Raw genomic sequence first — 16,097 nt, 5'->3', positions numbered from 1 at the left:
TCAAGTACACGTAATCTTACAAGTAATCTTGAGAAAAACGTTCATGTATAACAATATTTTTTATAGCCGCAGAAATAACAGAAATACTAATAAGGAACTCAAGATAAGCACCCTGTATACATTTTTGCGTATGCATTCGCGGTCCAGTTATTTATTTTGATGTATATGTACAAAAATAAAAAAAAAACAAGTACCAAGGTCATTTTACACATTCACGAATGTCTTCGACGGTTTATGTCAGCGCAAAACACTTCTCCCACCAACATCTCCCGGCTAGGGCGAGACATACGAGGGAAGAGACGAAGGCACAAAAGAGACGTTGGTGGGGGAAGCAGGCAGCTCAGGGGCTCCTACCGTGCCCATCGCTGGCCTATGTGATCCTTATCTATTATCTCCTTATCACCTTGAACTTGAGTTCACCATCAGGGGCGTACATGAACGTGATTTTGTATTTGAGTGGTTCATGGTGGTACTCCAATTTGTAAGACCGTATTAACTGAAATATAAAAAGAAATATGAAAATAATTGTCTCTATGTTTGTCTGCGAGGAAGAGCTAGTAGAATTCGTTCAGAAATATAAATTGAAAGAATTAGTCGAATTCGTTTGAAAATATAAATTAATTTTTATAGATAATAGCATTTATTTTTGCCTACCTTGGCAAGCAGCACCTGCATCTCCAAATCGGCAAACCTTCTACCTAGACACATGCGAGCCCCATGACCATAGGGCAAAGATGCAAAAGGGTGCAATTCCTCTTTCGTAGATTCCTCGATCCACCTCATAGGCTTAAACGTTTTAGCATCTTTCACGTATTCCTCCATATTTCCTGTTACGACTGTCGGAAATACCACTTGTATCTGTAATTATAGATTTATATTACATTTTACAACATCTTCAGGAAAAAGCATTCATCAAGAGAACTATCATTAAAAATGCATTACTTACTCCCTTCGGTACTCTGTAGCCACAGATTACAGTGTCATTTTGCAGCGTCCTGCCGTTTCCGATGACTGTAGAATACACTCTGAAATGTAACATTGTTTATTACACTTTCAACATTTTATTTGCTAATAATCTTTTATACCGGGTGTTCCAATTAATTTGAACACATATTAATTATTGTTTACAATAGAAACAAATAATGGAAGAAAATAATATTAGGTTTAAGGGGATCAATATTGTTGTAAGCAATAAATTTATTTCAAGGAAATTGATTAACAACAAAGCATTGATTTTTGATTGGTTACCTGAAGACCTCGCGTATAAAGGCCTTCATGTAGACAGCCTGATCAAGGTGTTTCGTTGTAAGAGGAACAGACGGATCAGGAAGAATTTTGACAAGCTCCTCGTAAATCTTCTCCTGTTCCTCCGGTCTCGTTGCCAACTGATACAGTATAGAACAGACAGCCATAGAGATCTGCAACATCATAAAACAAATAAATCCCTGCTTATCATCCTACTCTTTTGTTCATTGGAAATTGTTGTCAATGTCATTGTGAATACTATTCCTCTACGTACAGTGTCTATTCCAACCAGAATCAAATCCAACGCAAGGATGTAAGCCATTTTGGGATCGGTCTCTGTGGCTAGGATCCTCTCCATCAAGGACAAGTCAGAGTCATTGACAGCCTGCTTGGTTTTCAACCTTTCCATCGCAGCGTCAATGTACTTCATGCATACCCTGAAGCATGGAGATATTAATTTTCACAGAACTGTGTCTAACGCTGCTTCATAATGTATAGACTGTGGATTTTATGCATTTTCAACCAAAATGAGTTGGTACAATTTATAGCAATAGAAAGGTCAATTTTCTAAAGAAAGAAAGTAGCTTCTAAATGACCACTGTGTCTTGCAGTTGATATAGACAATTTTACATAAAGATCCGCAGTCTACTGATATTGTGCATACTCCAGTATGTAAGTGTAGTTTGACTCACTCCTTAAAGTAATCCATGTTGCGTACATATCTTGTCCAGAGACGAGAAGGCAAATACCTCCAGAAGGGAGCTTTCAGCTCGAGCACTGCTACGTTTCTCAGAGCAAACTTTGCTGCATCGATGATCTTCTGAGGCTCTGAGTCTGGAGTCAACGTACCTCCTAGACAGCCTAACCTGACGTCGAGAGCCACTCGACCAATACCTACATATTGTTTTCAATATTTGAAATGCTACGAAAAGCTTATTAACCTTATACGTGCAAATTTTCCTTGCGATGAAAAGTTTAGCAATATAATATAGTAAATATTAAGTGTTTCATCTACTTTTTGTAGTTTTCAATATGCAAACTAAACTTGAAAAATAGACAACATTTTCTGATAGACCTAATAATGTACTTCAGCTAGTATTAAAATGTATACCAACACTCTAGAGCCCACTTGTGGATCTCATTGTCAAAGTCGCCAGGTAGTTCTCCATCCTCCGCTTTAATTTCTTCAATCCTGAAACAAATCGTTCACAATTATGTTCATATTTCTTGTGCGATTGTGTCAACAAACAAAAAACAGTCTTATATTATGTAATACATACAGTAGAGAGCATAAAAACTGCACCAACTTAAAAATGTCAATATCTTCCACTTAAGATATCAATCAGATTTAAGTCTCAACACAGATACTAAATACTACCACTATGTAAAGTAGTATAAATAATTTAAATGATGGTCTATATTTATGATCCAATTCCTGATGTAGAAATATCTATTAATTTCAACAATAAGACTCTAATTATGATTGAGTTTATGATATCAAAATTTTATTGAAGAAAAAACTGAAGTTAGTCGACACTGAAGTGAAACTTTCGACATTTAGCTGAGCCAAGGTTGTTGATTGCGATAGTATGGACCTTGAAACGTAAGGTCAGCCGAAATTACCTTTTCATGAAATCGACAGTGACCACCTCGATGGGCGTGATGTACTTTCGAACAGTATGCGGTTGTAGAACTGGTTTCTGCACGCGCGTACGAAATTCTCGCCAAGGTTCCCCGTGTCTAGAACAAGCAAATATTTTATTATGTCATCTCCGGTGTAACTCATGCTTGTTAGCCGGACGTTCTTGCGAGTTGTTTGAGGGCCAAGGGGAAGCGCGCGCGTGATCGAACGGATACCACTCGAAGTTGAGTTTGTTCTCGATGCAGTCATGCGGTGATTGCAAGATTGTAATGCACAAACCGTGTTGCATTAATAATATCGTATCACCTTGGCATTAAACCGTTGTTAGTTGGCGACGAAGTGGAATCTTTTACAAGAATGCAATTTTATAAGATCCGCTATCGTGTTCAACAAGGATGATTTCTTGATTCGTTCATCGTCGTGTATAGCAACTTTTTAGTTTCTTCTTGATGGAACCGATAAGTTGTTCACTTTGTTGTGTTGTAGTTACGGTGGTCAATGTTCAATTTAATAAACATATCGATCCTTGTGATTCGAAAAAAGTGGGATTGAGTACTTGGATACAAGGAGGAACAAATATACTCGAGAAGTCAGATACGCACTCAATTTAGATCTGCGTATCTGAGTACTCAGGTACTCGCGCAATTTATATTTTAGTACTTTTATATTGTGAGTACTTTTGAGTACTCGAGCTATTCGCATTTGAGTACTTAAGTAGTCACCTGATTTATAATTGAATACTCAAATACTTAATCAATTTACGTTCAAGGATTCCAGTATTCACTCAATTTATCATTGAATACTCGAACAGTTAATTAGTCCACAATCGTTCGAATTCCTAAAAAATCTCACATTTTCGAACAAATAAACTCAATGTGAAAAAGTAGAATTTGAAAATAACAAAACAGAATACTATATAACTCTTACATCAACTTGATAATTAAACAATACCTAAAGCCGCAATAAAAAAATAATATTAAATTCCACGTACACTCCAACAACGCCAGGCAGATTTCCAAAGAAATCCTTGCGCACGACACTTTTGTATCGCACCAAACATGGCATCGATGGTCTGAAAGGCGTCGGACCTTCCTGTCTGTAGATCTTCTCGATCTCGTCAGCATCGTAGACGAATAATAGATCCGGTCTGCCGATTAATCCACTCAGGCGACAAATGATTCCATATTCATCGTGGAACATTTGTGACACTTTTGCCATGTCGGAAATTTGGTATTGACCGATTACCGGAAACAGTCTCCAGGTGTTCCCGAGGATCGGGATTGGTTTCGGTCCCGGGATCTCATCGTACGGCCTCGCTTGGATCGAGGTATCATGATCCAGACTGCATATCCTCGTCGAGGTCACCGTTCCCGCGCCTAAACGCACAATGGAGAAGCATTGTACATGCGCTGAATGCTTGATTAAGTTTCAGCGATTTCTTCGGCAGGAATTTGAACGCTTTGACTGTAAAAGACTTATTAACCCTTCTATGTTTATATTTCAAGCACAATAGTATACTCGTCATGAAAAAATTGCGATTTTATTGAGTGACGAGCATACTCGTCATGAAGAAATTGTGATTTTATTGTAGAGTGACGAGTATACTTACTCATAGGAAGATGACAAGGTTTTGTTTAATTTTTTATTTAGCGACGAATATACTCGTGATGAAAAGATTTAAATCTTTTCGTTTATTGACGAATATATTCGTCACCACTCAAAAATGATTAAGCACGCAGGTGCACCTATTCACAGTACGTAAAGGGTTAATTAGCTTCACAGCGATCGCATTATAATCATTACCTGTATATATAAATATATATTATTCGAATCTCTTTTTACCTGTACAAAGATTTCGTAGAATTACATCCCGTACTTGCAGATGTTGGCATTTCAGGATGAACTGCAGCTGCCGGTTCATTCTTCGAAACGTGAGATTAATTAGTACAGATAACCACGAACACTGTGAGGGCAATAACCGCTGAACACGAAAAAGATGTCCTTCGAGATTTTTATACAAAATTTAATCGAACAATGATTCTCAACGAAGTTAATCATCATTTCTTTATTGTTAAGTTGTTAAAGCGAATGTAGCAATTTAATTGATTCGACAATTTTGGTGACGAAAGAAACCATCCGCGGAACATGTTCTTCCGCAGCATTCCGAAAACCAGCTTTACATAAATTTACATACACGCTGACAATTTTCTTCTCTGATAGAGGTGCCATTTCGTTTTTTTGTCCGGCTATCGAAATACAGTCAGCCAATTTTATATACGCGTGCCCAATATCAAGCATTTCAAGCAAAATTACGAAGACATTCTCGCATTTTCTCTTATTCTTTACATGCGGATACATAATTCAAGCATAACAGGATATTTAACAGCAGCGTCTCTCAGCCAATTTTTATTTCATTATTTTATTTAAGTTTAATTTTATTTTATTTTATTCAAACAAGTTCACTCATTCCCACAATTTTAAAAACATCAATTCCACATTTTCCTACAGCTAAAATAGAAGAAGAGTATTTGTTAGAAATCCATGCACGTCATTAAAAAAAAAAAAACAAAATTCATTGCTAGACTACAAGCTGAAGCTTGCATGAATGCATTCACGACAGAAATAGATTTGGCCAAGTACAAAGTTCGACTCACTAAAATTATTAAAAGAGCAAATGCAGTTTCATGTAGCTTCCGTTTCTTACAATTAACTCGGACAATTTTCATTATTTATTAATTCATTGCCAAATCAATTCTGTCCACTTACACAAACATAAGGTAACTTCTCACTCCAAGAAGAATATTTTAGTACACACAGCAACAATGCAAATCGAGCATTGAAACTCCATAAATCCCGGAGCCCCAATGGATTCGAATTTCCACCGTACAGAGCGGTGCAGAGCGGTGCAATTAGGCCCAATTGGTTACCTGGGCCCGCAATCAATCCCCAGAATTCCACCCTTACCTGTAAACCATCGAGGGGGCCGTCTTAGACGTCCCGGATCCCCTTTGTACACTGTCCCGTTACGTTCTTTTCGCTTCGCCGTGGTCAACGATCGTAAATCGGGCCCAATCGCGTTACCATTCTAATCTCTTGGGCCGGGAGCTTTTAGCACCTGTCCAGGGACGCGGGATCGAACTGGGTCGCGAAAATCGTGATATATTATACTAACGATCTTCTCTCGTTGACCAGCGCACTTCGCACAAGACTCGACGACAAATGGGACCACTGGCCCCGCGTCCTGCCCTCCCCTCCACACACGCGATTGATCCCCCACCAGGTGGGTAACGGTCCGAATTCCGGGGCTCGCTACGAGGAAGAGCATCCCGGTCGACCACTTTCACGCCCTCCCTTTCACCCCACTCTAATTTTCACTCGACTTTCTTTGTTAGCTCGACCGACATCAATTTTCCTGATCGTGGGGGAGCTTTTCTGCTGCTTTAACCCCCACCGTCATGTTTACAGTTCTTTATGTCAGAATCTGCTTGCCCCTTTTCAAGGTTTCTCCTCGGTCTTATTCCCCATTTTGTCACTTTTATAAAGCTTAGTATTCAGTGTCAGAATCTGTTTTCAAAATTTTTCTAAAATATTTTTAGCGTCAAAACAGAAACGTTGATGACGTTCTTTTGTAGTTAAATAACAAATTATCATTTGACGGATACAGTTGCGTACAGCAAGGTCATCTCAAGGTCGTATTGTAATTATGTTATGTCACATACCAGTACAAACGGAATATTTCACGCGTTACACATGATGCAATTTCGATTTAGGAACTGGGTTGTGGGAATGATTGGAGAACGCACGAGTGGAACGATGAAAGCCACTCGACGCCCACATTGACTCGTGCGTATTTGCTCATGCATACGCGAGGCAATAGTTACACCCCGAATGTTTATGTTAATGTGTAAAGACTTCTAGTAAGATATATGTACTATATTATACATGTATTCATCACGAACCCAAAAAGGTCATTATTATACTCATTTAAATTATATTTAAACTTTTTGAATGCCTCAAATTCTTCAAATATTTACAAGTTAAAAACGCGCGTAATTTCATGATTGTTGAAACAGTCAATTTATTTATTAGTAAAGAGCGTTGACAAATACAGTGAAGAATGCATTGTATAAAATTCAATGAAACTCATCAATAATTTCAGAATGATTTCTCGCATGATCCTCCAGTTACGCGAACACAATGCGCTCAAGTGCGTGTCTCTGACAAATCGTAGCTACGGTAAAATAATGATATCTCACTCACAAGTAACACACTGTGATTATTGTCAACCGTTCCTTGCTTAGGGAGCGCTTCGCGCTCATTGAAACGGCGGCGACTCGAACGACAACAAACGTAATACGGAAGGAAAGGTCAGACAGACAGGTAGTCGTTTCCGAAGATTTATATTGTCTTTAATGTCGCCGGTCGTTTTACCCCGCCATAGCCTGGCCACTCTAGGCGCCCGGATTATCCTCACGGGCACCGTGGGTTCTTCCACGCCATAATTAATACCCCCGTAATCCCACCCTTCCGAGTATTTCCCGGAAATTCTATAGAATTGTACTTGCAGTTATTCGTTCTGACGCGTTAACGGCAATATTAGCAACGCGTTTCCGTTAATAACATTTTTCATTGTTGTAATATTCTGTTGATCGTAATGCCAGATCCAGACCTCATTTTTTATTGTTTCTCAAGTTGCATTTTGTTTAGTTAAATTTCCATAAACTGAGAATCTTTTTGGACTTTTTGTTTGAGTCGATTACAATTGTGTAATTGTGAAATTTTTAATGGACTGGATATTTTTATCTGATATAATGTATGTCTATTCTTCAAACTTAGGGGAATGAATGGACAAAGTTTCGACGTTATGCGACTTACAGTTATTTTCTAATTGTTTAATTTTATTGTACACCCTTTAATTCGCCTACCGCTTTGAATGCAACAAAAATTCTAATTCGCAAAAATTATTGTATGTAATGTATGTCTGATATAATGTATGTCTATTCTTCAAACTTAGGGGAATGAATCGACAAAGTTTCGACGTTATGCGACTTACAGTTATTTTCTAATTGTTTAATTTTATTGTACACCCTTTAATTCGCCTACCGCTTTGAATGCAACAAAAATTCTAATTCGCAAAAATTATTGTATGTAATGTATGTCTGATATAATGTATGTCTATTCTTCAAACTTAGGGGAATGAATCGACAAAGTTTCGACGTTATGCGACTTACAGTTATTTTCTAATTGTTTAATTTTATTGTACACCCTTTAATTCGCCTACGGCTTCGAATGCAACAAAAATTCTAATTCGCAAAAATTACTGTATATTCCTCAAACATGATTAAACAAATCTACAAAGTTTCGGAACGATGTATGCAACAGTTGTTTTTTAGCTGTCAAAAATTGCTGTCACTGTAGGAAAAATCCCCAAAAACCGAAACATCTGCAGACGAGGTAAGATTTTAATTAAAAATTAATTATGCGATTAGTGACTTAAACTTCTGCATAGCGAGGGGTCTGAATCCTTGCGGCTAGAGGGCGCGTAGTGGGGGTAGCTACCCCTGCGACTATATAATGAGGCCCGTCAGGGTTGATCAGTTCATTTCTGGCACGGAGTTTGTGTAACGTTCGTCAATCCACTCGTTGTTTTTGTCTGACAATGTTACGGCTCTGTTGATTTTCAAACAGCAACATGACTGATACAATCTTGACGACTCTATTTGTAAACACGCGTTTAGTTTAGTATCGTGCCGTTTATAGTTTAACAAATAGAATTGAAAGATTGTGGCAATTATTGTTATTGTGTGTCTTCGTCGAATTTTTGTTGCTAAATTTTAACGAAAATGTCGGTGCCGGTGATGTGGATTAGAAACAACATGCTGTCCTCTGACGAATATGTAAGTATTTTGTTTAAATATTATTATAAATCGACTGCTAAATTTGTTTGTTAATTCTTGTGTTGGTAGTCGGTAGCTTCGGTGCTTAATTATTACGTTTTCATGAAGGATTTTTCATATTTTTCCTTCTAAGTGAACTAATTTTTACGGGATTTCAAGTTATTTAAAATAATAGTTGGCAATAGTTAATTGTGCAAGCAAGAAACATTTTAGCATACGTTTAATGATTGATAGATTATAGATTTTATGTAGCATTCACAGTCGCGTAAATTTCAGTATAGAATTTCTATTCAATAGAATTTTTATTCGATTTCAATTCCCTCCAATAATACAGATCAATCGTTAATTATGTAAATTTTGGAAAATTTTTTGGGGAACTTGTTTTGTCTGATTTCGAATTTCTATGAATTACTCTGATCAATCATTAGGTATGCAAGGAAGAGATATGATAGGATACATTTAATAATGAATAGACAGTGGGTTTTATCATTTCAATATTCGGTGTAATATATTTAACAAAATTTACTGTGATTTCCAAGTGAAATGATTTTCGCCTAATTTCAAAAATAAGTGTTTTCGTACATTCTGAATCACCGTTGCTGATTGTTTACCTGTGACTTTATCGCACCTGTACAAAAACGTGCTCACGAGGTTCAACGTATTCTAGTGTAATGACAAAGGAACAAACGATGATGCTCTCTTAGACAGTGTTCTTATTGAACCTCAATATTTTCTTTAAAATAACTTGTTTTTATTTTATACTTCAATTCTTAAGATCGTTATTTTATAAAATATATTTTCATTCAAAATATGCTGCGTGGATTTTTGTCAGTTGATTATTTGAAATGGAGAATTCTAATTTTCATGTTCTTTTTTATTTACAGGAGAGAGAATTGACAGACGCAGAATTGAGGGTTCAAAGATCTCTACAGAATCTTTCTATCCCGGAGTGGTACCTGAACAAACGCTCCAACCCGCCAAAAATTTTAAACAACACGCCGCTTGATGTTCGCCCGTCATCTTGGAAAAATCCTGATTGGAAGAGAATTTCCGTAACGAATTTGGACACCTTATCTACATCAGGTATCTATCACCACCGTAAAATCTAATTAATTAAACCAGAGTTGAAAATTCGTCGATTAAAATTATCGATTTTTATTTTTGATCTTTTTGGTTTTCGATTCGCGAAAACGAACTCGTTCTGGAATCAATATCTCTCTGAAGCTAATTTGTTAAATCCATTGGATTTTTTTTATTTCGTTTAGGATGATTTGATCGATTGCAAAATTTTCTATTTTCACCGAAGAATTCATTTTTTGCCTTAACTCTATTCCGTAGATTTCGTCTAATAGAGCTCGTTTGTAAAAATTATGTTAAACGTCAGAAAAATTGAAGATCTTTTCTTTTCTCTAAAAATGAACTAACTCTAACAAACGTCTGTCATCGCTTACAGATGCATCATCATCAGAATCGCCGGAAACATCTGAACCGAACAATCCGTCTACAGGCACCTACAAGATCCAACGCCACCAAAAATCTCCAAACTCGAAGCAGGAGAAATCTGCATCAACAACGACAGAAAAGATGGACACCACCATCCCAGATATAAAACCAAGACGTGACATCAGCAAGACGTTCCCAAAAATGTCTCCATCCCGCAAGCTTCACAACATAAACATCGTGCTCGCACGAGGAGCACCTTTGGATCTATCATACCTTGAAGAGGACCCTGACGCATCCAACTACAACACATACATTATAATAAAACGCAAGAAATCGGCCAAGAAGACCAACAACGACTCGTCCAAGTCTGCAGAAGACTCTGATTTTGAATGCACTCCACAGAAAACAAGCTCGCCTAATAAGGAACAGGAAGATAACATCCAACCTCCAGAACCTCCACTAACGCCTAAGAGAAACTCCAGCTTTAGGGTCCGTACAGCTTCGACACCAAAATTCTCTCCGGCCAGCCTCTTCTCATCAACGATCCTTGAAGAGTCTCCAAAAGGAAAAAGAGCACCATCAAAGAACATTCTGGAGAAGCTCTCAATCTTCGAGGACAGCTGGAAAGACACATCGATGAGCGATGACTGTGAGAAGGCCTCGCAGAGTATGCAAGATAGAACATCGACCATGAAATCCATCTGGCGTGAGAAACCACTATCGGTCAGCTACGAGGAGACACCTAAAGTTAGCCAGAGACTGCGAAACTTGTTAGAGAGGAACATCCGATCCGTCGAGCCCATCATCTTCGAGCCAGTGGACTCTCTTAAATCACCAACGAAGGTTCAAGAGATCGTGAAGAAGGTGGAGAACATTAGTATCGGCGGGAGCACTCCTGTGAAGCGATCCACCCTGGAATGGAAGAAATCGACGGTTCCTGCAGAGTCGAAGGATCTTGGAGAGTCTTCAAAGACTCCGGTGCAGCTGAAGAAGGACGCGGAGTCTCCCAGCACCAGACCCCAGAACTCCCGAAGAATTTCAATGATTCCTGAGGAGTTGAAGAACATTGGAGAGTCTTCAAAGAGTCCGGCGCAGCCGAAGAAGGACGCGGAGTCTCCCAGCGCCAAGTCTCAGAGCTCAAGAAAAATTCCAATGATCCCTGAGGAGTTGAAGAATATTGGAGAGTCTTCAAAGACTCCGGTGCAGCTGAGAAACGACACGGAGTGTACCTGCACCAGGTCCTATAACTTCAAAAAGATGTCGACGATCCCTGAGGAGTTGACAAATACTGAAGAGTCTTCAATGACTCCGGCGCAGCTGAGAAAGGACGCGGAGTCTCCCAGCACCAGATCCCATAACTCCAGAAGGATGTCGATGGTCCCCGAGGAGTCGAAGAATATTGGAGAGTTTTCAAAGACTCCGGTACAGCCGAAGAAGGACGCGGAGTCTCCCTGCGCCGAATCCCATAACTCCAGAAGGATGTCGATGATTCCTGAGGAGTTGAAGAACATTGGAGAATCTTCAAAGACTCCGGTGCAGCAGAGGAAGGACGCGGAGTCTCCCAGCACCAGATCCCATAACTCTCGAAGGATGTCGATGGTCCCCGAAGAGTTGAAGAATATTGGAGAGTCTTCGAAGACTCCGGTACAGCCCAAGAAGGACGCGGAGTCTCCCTGCGCCGGATCCCATAACTCCAGAAGGATGTCGATGATTCCTGAGGAGTTGAAGAACATTGGAGAATCTTCAAAGACTTCGGTTCAGCAGAGGAAGGATGAGACGCAGGAGAAGGACACGGAGTCGTCTTCCAGAACCAGGTTCCCGAAGTCCAGAAGGATGTCTATAGTTCCTCAGGAGTTGAAGGATCTTAAAGAGATTTCAAGAATGCTGATGCAGCAGAGGAAGGAGATGGAGAAAGAGGATGCAGACTGTTCCATTACCAAGTTGTTGAATTCCAGAAGGATGTCATTGGCTTCTCCCGAGTTTAAGAATATGGCAGAGTTCTCGAAGACGCCGGTGCAGCAAAGGAAGGCCACTGAGCCAGTGACGAACCCAAACTCTCCCAGCACCAGGTTCCTGAACTCCAGGAGGAAGTCGATGGAGCTGGAGAACGTGGTGAGAAGCAAGCAGCCTCCTAAAGAGAAGAGCGTGGTCCGAGAGATCATCGAAGCTATGACAGAGAGGGCTATCAAGCAAGCTTCGTTAAGAAAACAGAGCAACGTACCTGGAGCGCACCAGAATTTTGTCAGAACCGTGGTGGACGCTATGGAGAAGGGGAACTCGTCGCTCCTGGATGAAACTATTCAGGGATCATTCACATCGACGATCAAGAACGAGGATGATCTAGGAAGCGGTAGCGAGTCTGATGTCAAATCATCCGTTACGACAGTGTCTTCCAAGGACACCGAGAGCAGCAGCGACTCTGATCAAAGGTCTCCGGTTCCGTTGGAGAGTGATGATAATAATAAGACCTACGACTTCAATGTGTCCTTGGACACCAGCAAGGCTTCGGAGCAGAAGCAACATCATGATGACGACTCCGTCTATTGGATTCCGGTGTCCAGGTGCAAGCTGCCCAGGACCAGCTCCCTCCTCAGCATGATGTCGAGACTGTCAACCAACACCGACGCGTCTCCGTGTGTCAGCCCCATCAAGAGCGACAGCGAGAACGAGAACGTGCACTCTCCATGGGGAGCGACTTTCAGAAGAAATCATGGGCTGTCCAGGAAATTCTTCAGGATCGATGAGACCATTGTCATGGATTCCGGGTACTCTGATAGATCTGATAAATCTGCTGTTGGCTGCTCGACGACAGATAGCAACTGGTCTGAAGACACGCAGTATGAGAGTAGTGGACCCGAGGTTAGTAGAAACAGGATCACGAGAGCGTCGAGGAGGAGGTCTGGCATTGGAGCCACATTTCGAGTTAGTGATTAAGTGGTGGGGAGATTTGGCCCTTGAGAGCGTTCTGAGTTGCCCGTCTGGGGAAATTTTTTTATAGATGCTGGCAAAGTAGAGTTTTAATGGAAAAAGGAAACTAGTTTTCTTAGGGATAATGATACTCGTATCATGTTCCCAGGTTTTGGCCCTTGGGAGCATCTTGCATTGCCCTACAGAAAAGGATACTTAGTAGATAGTGGAAACTAGTTTCCTTTTCAATAGTAACACCTCTATCACGTTCCCAGGTTGTGGCCCTTGGGATCATGTTAAGTTGCCCTCTGGGGCAATATATTATTCATTGTTGTTTATTGGTCTAAAATAGAGTGTTAGATTCCTTTGCGATAGTGATACCTCTATTACGTTCCCAGGTTGTGGCCCTTGGGAGCTTTTTAAGTTGCCCTCTGGGGAAATATATTATTCATTGTTGTTTATTGGTCTAAACTAGAGTGTTAGTGGAAAGAGGGAACTAGTTTCCTTTGCGATAGTGATACCTCTATCACGTTCCCAGGTTTTGACACTTGGGAGCATTTTAAGTTTCCCTCTGAGGCAATATATTTTTCATTATTGTTTAATAAATAGGATTTTAGCGGAATCATTGAAACGCCTTCTGTTGCTCAATACAGAAAAAATCGAATTGTAGTGGTAAAAGGAAGCTAGTTTCTGAAACGAGAAAAGTCATATCCATAGCAGTGGTAGTAAAAGAGATGGTTTTGGCCCCTAGGAGCACCGTTGTCTTTTGCCCTTCGGGGAAATTTTCCAATTATCATTAAGCCAATAGAGAATTACTGGAACGAAGAATAGTAGTGTTTCTCCGTATTTGTGATAGAAAAATTTGTGGCCCTCGAGAACCCCTTGAGTGGCCCCCTGGGGCAATATATTATTTACTATTAAGAAAAGAATCTTTTAGTATTTATAATCTTTGTTCTGCGTCCGCGTTCGTCGGATTTTCTGCGAGTTTCTTCTGATATAGGATTCGCTTGTGATCCAGTATTAATAGATCGAGGAACGTTCCTGTTAGTTTCCAAGCTGTGTTTTTGGTTTCGTCATTGAACGGAACATTGATTTTCATATTTTAATTCGCCGAAGACGAGTCAACTCGTCGATTGTCATCAACTCGGACTTCCTAGATATTATTGGTATGCTCTCTTGCTAAAAAAAAAAAAAATAATTCACGCCATATATTGTGACTTAATGAAATAATTAAAAGTGTTAGGTTAAACAGCGTTTTTCCTCTACATCGCCGATTTTCGACTAGGTTTACTGTGCTGATACTCAACTGGCGTTTATTTGATAGTCTTTGATTTAAAAATATTGGAAAAAAAAGATTAAGGATTTCGTAGCAAATTTTCGGACAGCGAATACGATTTTATAGAATTCAAGAATTTCTATTGAAATTAATGTTTAGTAGATTATTCAATTTAGTTTTAGTTTGCACTTACAAATGTTACCAGAGTCTATAATTAGGCTTAAAGTAGTGAAAGCGTTGAGGGATGCACGAGTGAACGAGTGTAAACGATTCTTGCGACAAAAGAGTATTGTACATTGTCTATTGTAGTATTCTAACGTTCGACAACGCAAAATAATTGTGTATACAGTTGCAAAGGGGAAGAATTAAAGAGAATTTTGCAACAAAACGAGTGGAGTTTGCGATCAGTTTCATCTTTCATCTGAACACCGATTTTTATACGTGCCTTGCAATCATTTGTCTACATTGAGACATTCATTTTCCTCCTACGTATGTAGGAAGTCGGATTCTGCGAACTGCGAAGAGCTGAAGAATTGGAAATGAAAGGACTATGGTAGACTGTGGATTTCGTAGCGTTTAAAAATCTTCAAAATTTCAGACTCGAGAACATTATCATAAAATTTAGTATCGTTGTATGTTTGCTTATACTTGATTGTTAAGTATTATCTTGTAGTATTAGATTCAATCTTAAAATCTCTAGTTCCTTGTTATTCCTCCTTTTTAAAATTTATAGTTCGTAGAAATTGCTGCTTCTTACAAATTGATACTTTCTTCAAAGTGGTTCTTTTTTAGAATTCATACTTTCTTCAAATTGGTTCTTTTTTAGAATTCATACTTTCTTCAAATTGGTTCTGTTTTAGAATTCATAGTTACTTCAAATTGATGCTTTCTTGATACTCTTTCAAGATTGATACTTTTCTCAAATTGGCACTTCAAATTGATGTTTCCAATTTAAAATCAATTCTCTCCCGAAAAAAATGGTCTCAATCTGAAATGAATGAATATATTATTTTGTACATAGCAAAAACGTTAACAAGAAAAATGAAGCTTTTCGATCCACTTTCTGTGAGCCTGAGTATAAAAACGTAAAATCCATAGTCTGTAATAGTGAATCTTGATTGTTCATTGAGTAAACATTTTAAATTGCGATATAATAATAATTGTTATTGCTGCGGTGAACGTGTTAATATTTTCGAAAATTTGTAATGTAACATCATCGAAAAAGAATACATTCCGTTTCCTGTGTTGCGCACAGTTGTCAAGCTTTCCTGGATGCTATTTAATGATAAATAGACAGGTCCACGAACGCATAATCATTAATAAACTAGCGAAAGAGATTTCACTTAGAATCTATTATTCGCGGATATTGCGCATTCATTATGAAAATGCGTGTGTGCGCGCGTGAAGTATAAAACAATAGCAGTTTCGAAGTAATTTTTATCGTTGACTTATTTGCCGGGCAGTGGATAATGTGGCGCAAAACGAAAGAAAGTTTTGCAACTTCCAAGTTTTTAGCGAACGTATGGTTGCGATGATGAACGATTTCCGTGCGTAGATCGTGTGTTTTCGATTTGTACTTTGTAATCGTCACGAGAACACGAGAAGACAAGAATAAAGAACGGATTACTTTACTTTGAGTCACTTTTTTCCTTCCTTCCAATGATTAATAGACTGCGAATTTTTACGC

The 16,097-nt window shown here is 39.0% G+C and overlaps 2 protein-coding genes across 2 annotated transcripts; one reads left to right on the top strand and one right to left on the bottom strand.

Moving 5' to 3' along the window:
• Positions 1 to 30: 30 nt before the first annotated feature.
• Positions 31 to 6,428, bottom strand: Cyp301a1 (Probable cytochrome P450 301a1, mitochondrial). The gene is made up of 11 exons (XM_076790423.1): positions 5,852 to 6,428; positions 4,730 to 4,809; positions 3,879 to 4,263; positions 2,869 to 2,985; positions 2,361 to 2,437; positions 1,938 to 2,139; positions 1,520 to 1,682; positions 1,249 to 1,418; positions 947 to 1,025; positions 655 to 858; positions 31 to 496 (listed from the first exon to the last, which is right to left on the bottom strand). Exons 1-11 carry the CDS (start codon positions 5,860 to 5,862, stop codon positions 389 to 391), a joined length of 1,596 nt encoding a protein of 531 aa, XP_076646538.1. The 5' UTR covers positions 5,863 to 6,428; the 3' UTR covers positions 31 to 388.
• A 1,623-nt stretch (positions 6,429 to 8,051) lies between these two features.
• On the top strand, positions 8,052 to 16,041 carry LOC143355870 (uncharacterized). Its single transcript, XM_076791039.1, has 3 exons — positions 8,052 to 8,784; positions 9,669 to 9,884; positions 10,210 to 16,041. The coding sequence occupies exons 1-3, from the start codon at positions 8,731 to 8,733 to the stop codon at positions 13,159 to 13,161; spliced, it is 3,222 nt and encodes a 1,073-aa protein (XP_076647154.1). The 5' UTR covers positions 8,052 to 8,730; the 3' UTR covers positions 13,162 to 16,041.
• The last annotated feature ends 56 nt before the right edge of the window (positions 16,042 to 16,097 follow it).

The sequence above is a fragment of the Halictus rubicundus genome, chromosome 7 (genome assembly GCF_050948215.1).
Source record: "Halictus rubicundus isolate RS-2024b chromosome 7, iyHalRubi1_principal, whole genome shotgun sequence".
In the NCBI taxonomy this organism is placed as follows: Eukaryota; Metazoa; Arthropoda; class Insecta; order Hymenoptera; family Halictidae; genus Halictus; species Halictus rubicundus.
The sequence above is the reverse complement of the archived record's forward strand: the minus strand, read 5'-3'. Positions and strand labels throughout refer to the sequence as shown.

What these genes read in the sequence shown, in the direction of transcription:
- Cyp301a1 (XM_076790423.1), bottom strand. An exon ending in CCACAAGTGGGCTCTAGAGT is followed by an intron (nt 2,140 to 2,360) that starts GTTGGTATACAT and finishes AACAATATGTAG; the next exon opens with GTATTGGTCGAGTGGCTCTC. An exon ending in GCTACAGAGTACCGAAGGGA is followed by an intron (nt 859 to 946) that starts GTAAGTAATGCA and finishes CTATAATTACAG; the next exon opens with ATACAAGTGGTATTTCCGAC.
- LOC143355870 (XM_076791039.1), top strand. Translation starts at nt 8,731, where the DNA reads ATGTCGGTGCCGGTGATGTGGATTAGAAACAACATGCTGTCCTCTGAC. An exon ending in TGCTGTCCTCTGACGAATAT is followed by an intron (nt 8,785 to 9,668) that starts GTAAGTATTTTG and finishes TTTTATTTACAG; the next exon opens with GAGAGAGAATTGACAGACGC. An exon ending in CAGGTATCTATCACCACCGT is followed by an intron (nt 9,885 to 10,209) that starts AAAATCTAATTA and finishes AAATGAACTAAC; the next exon opens with TCTAACAAACGTCTGTCATC.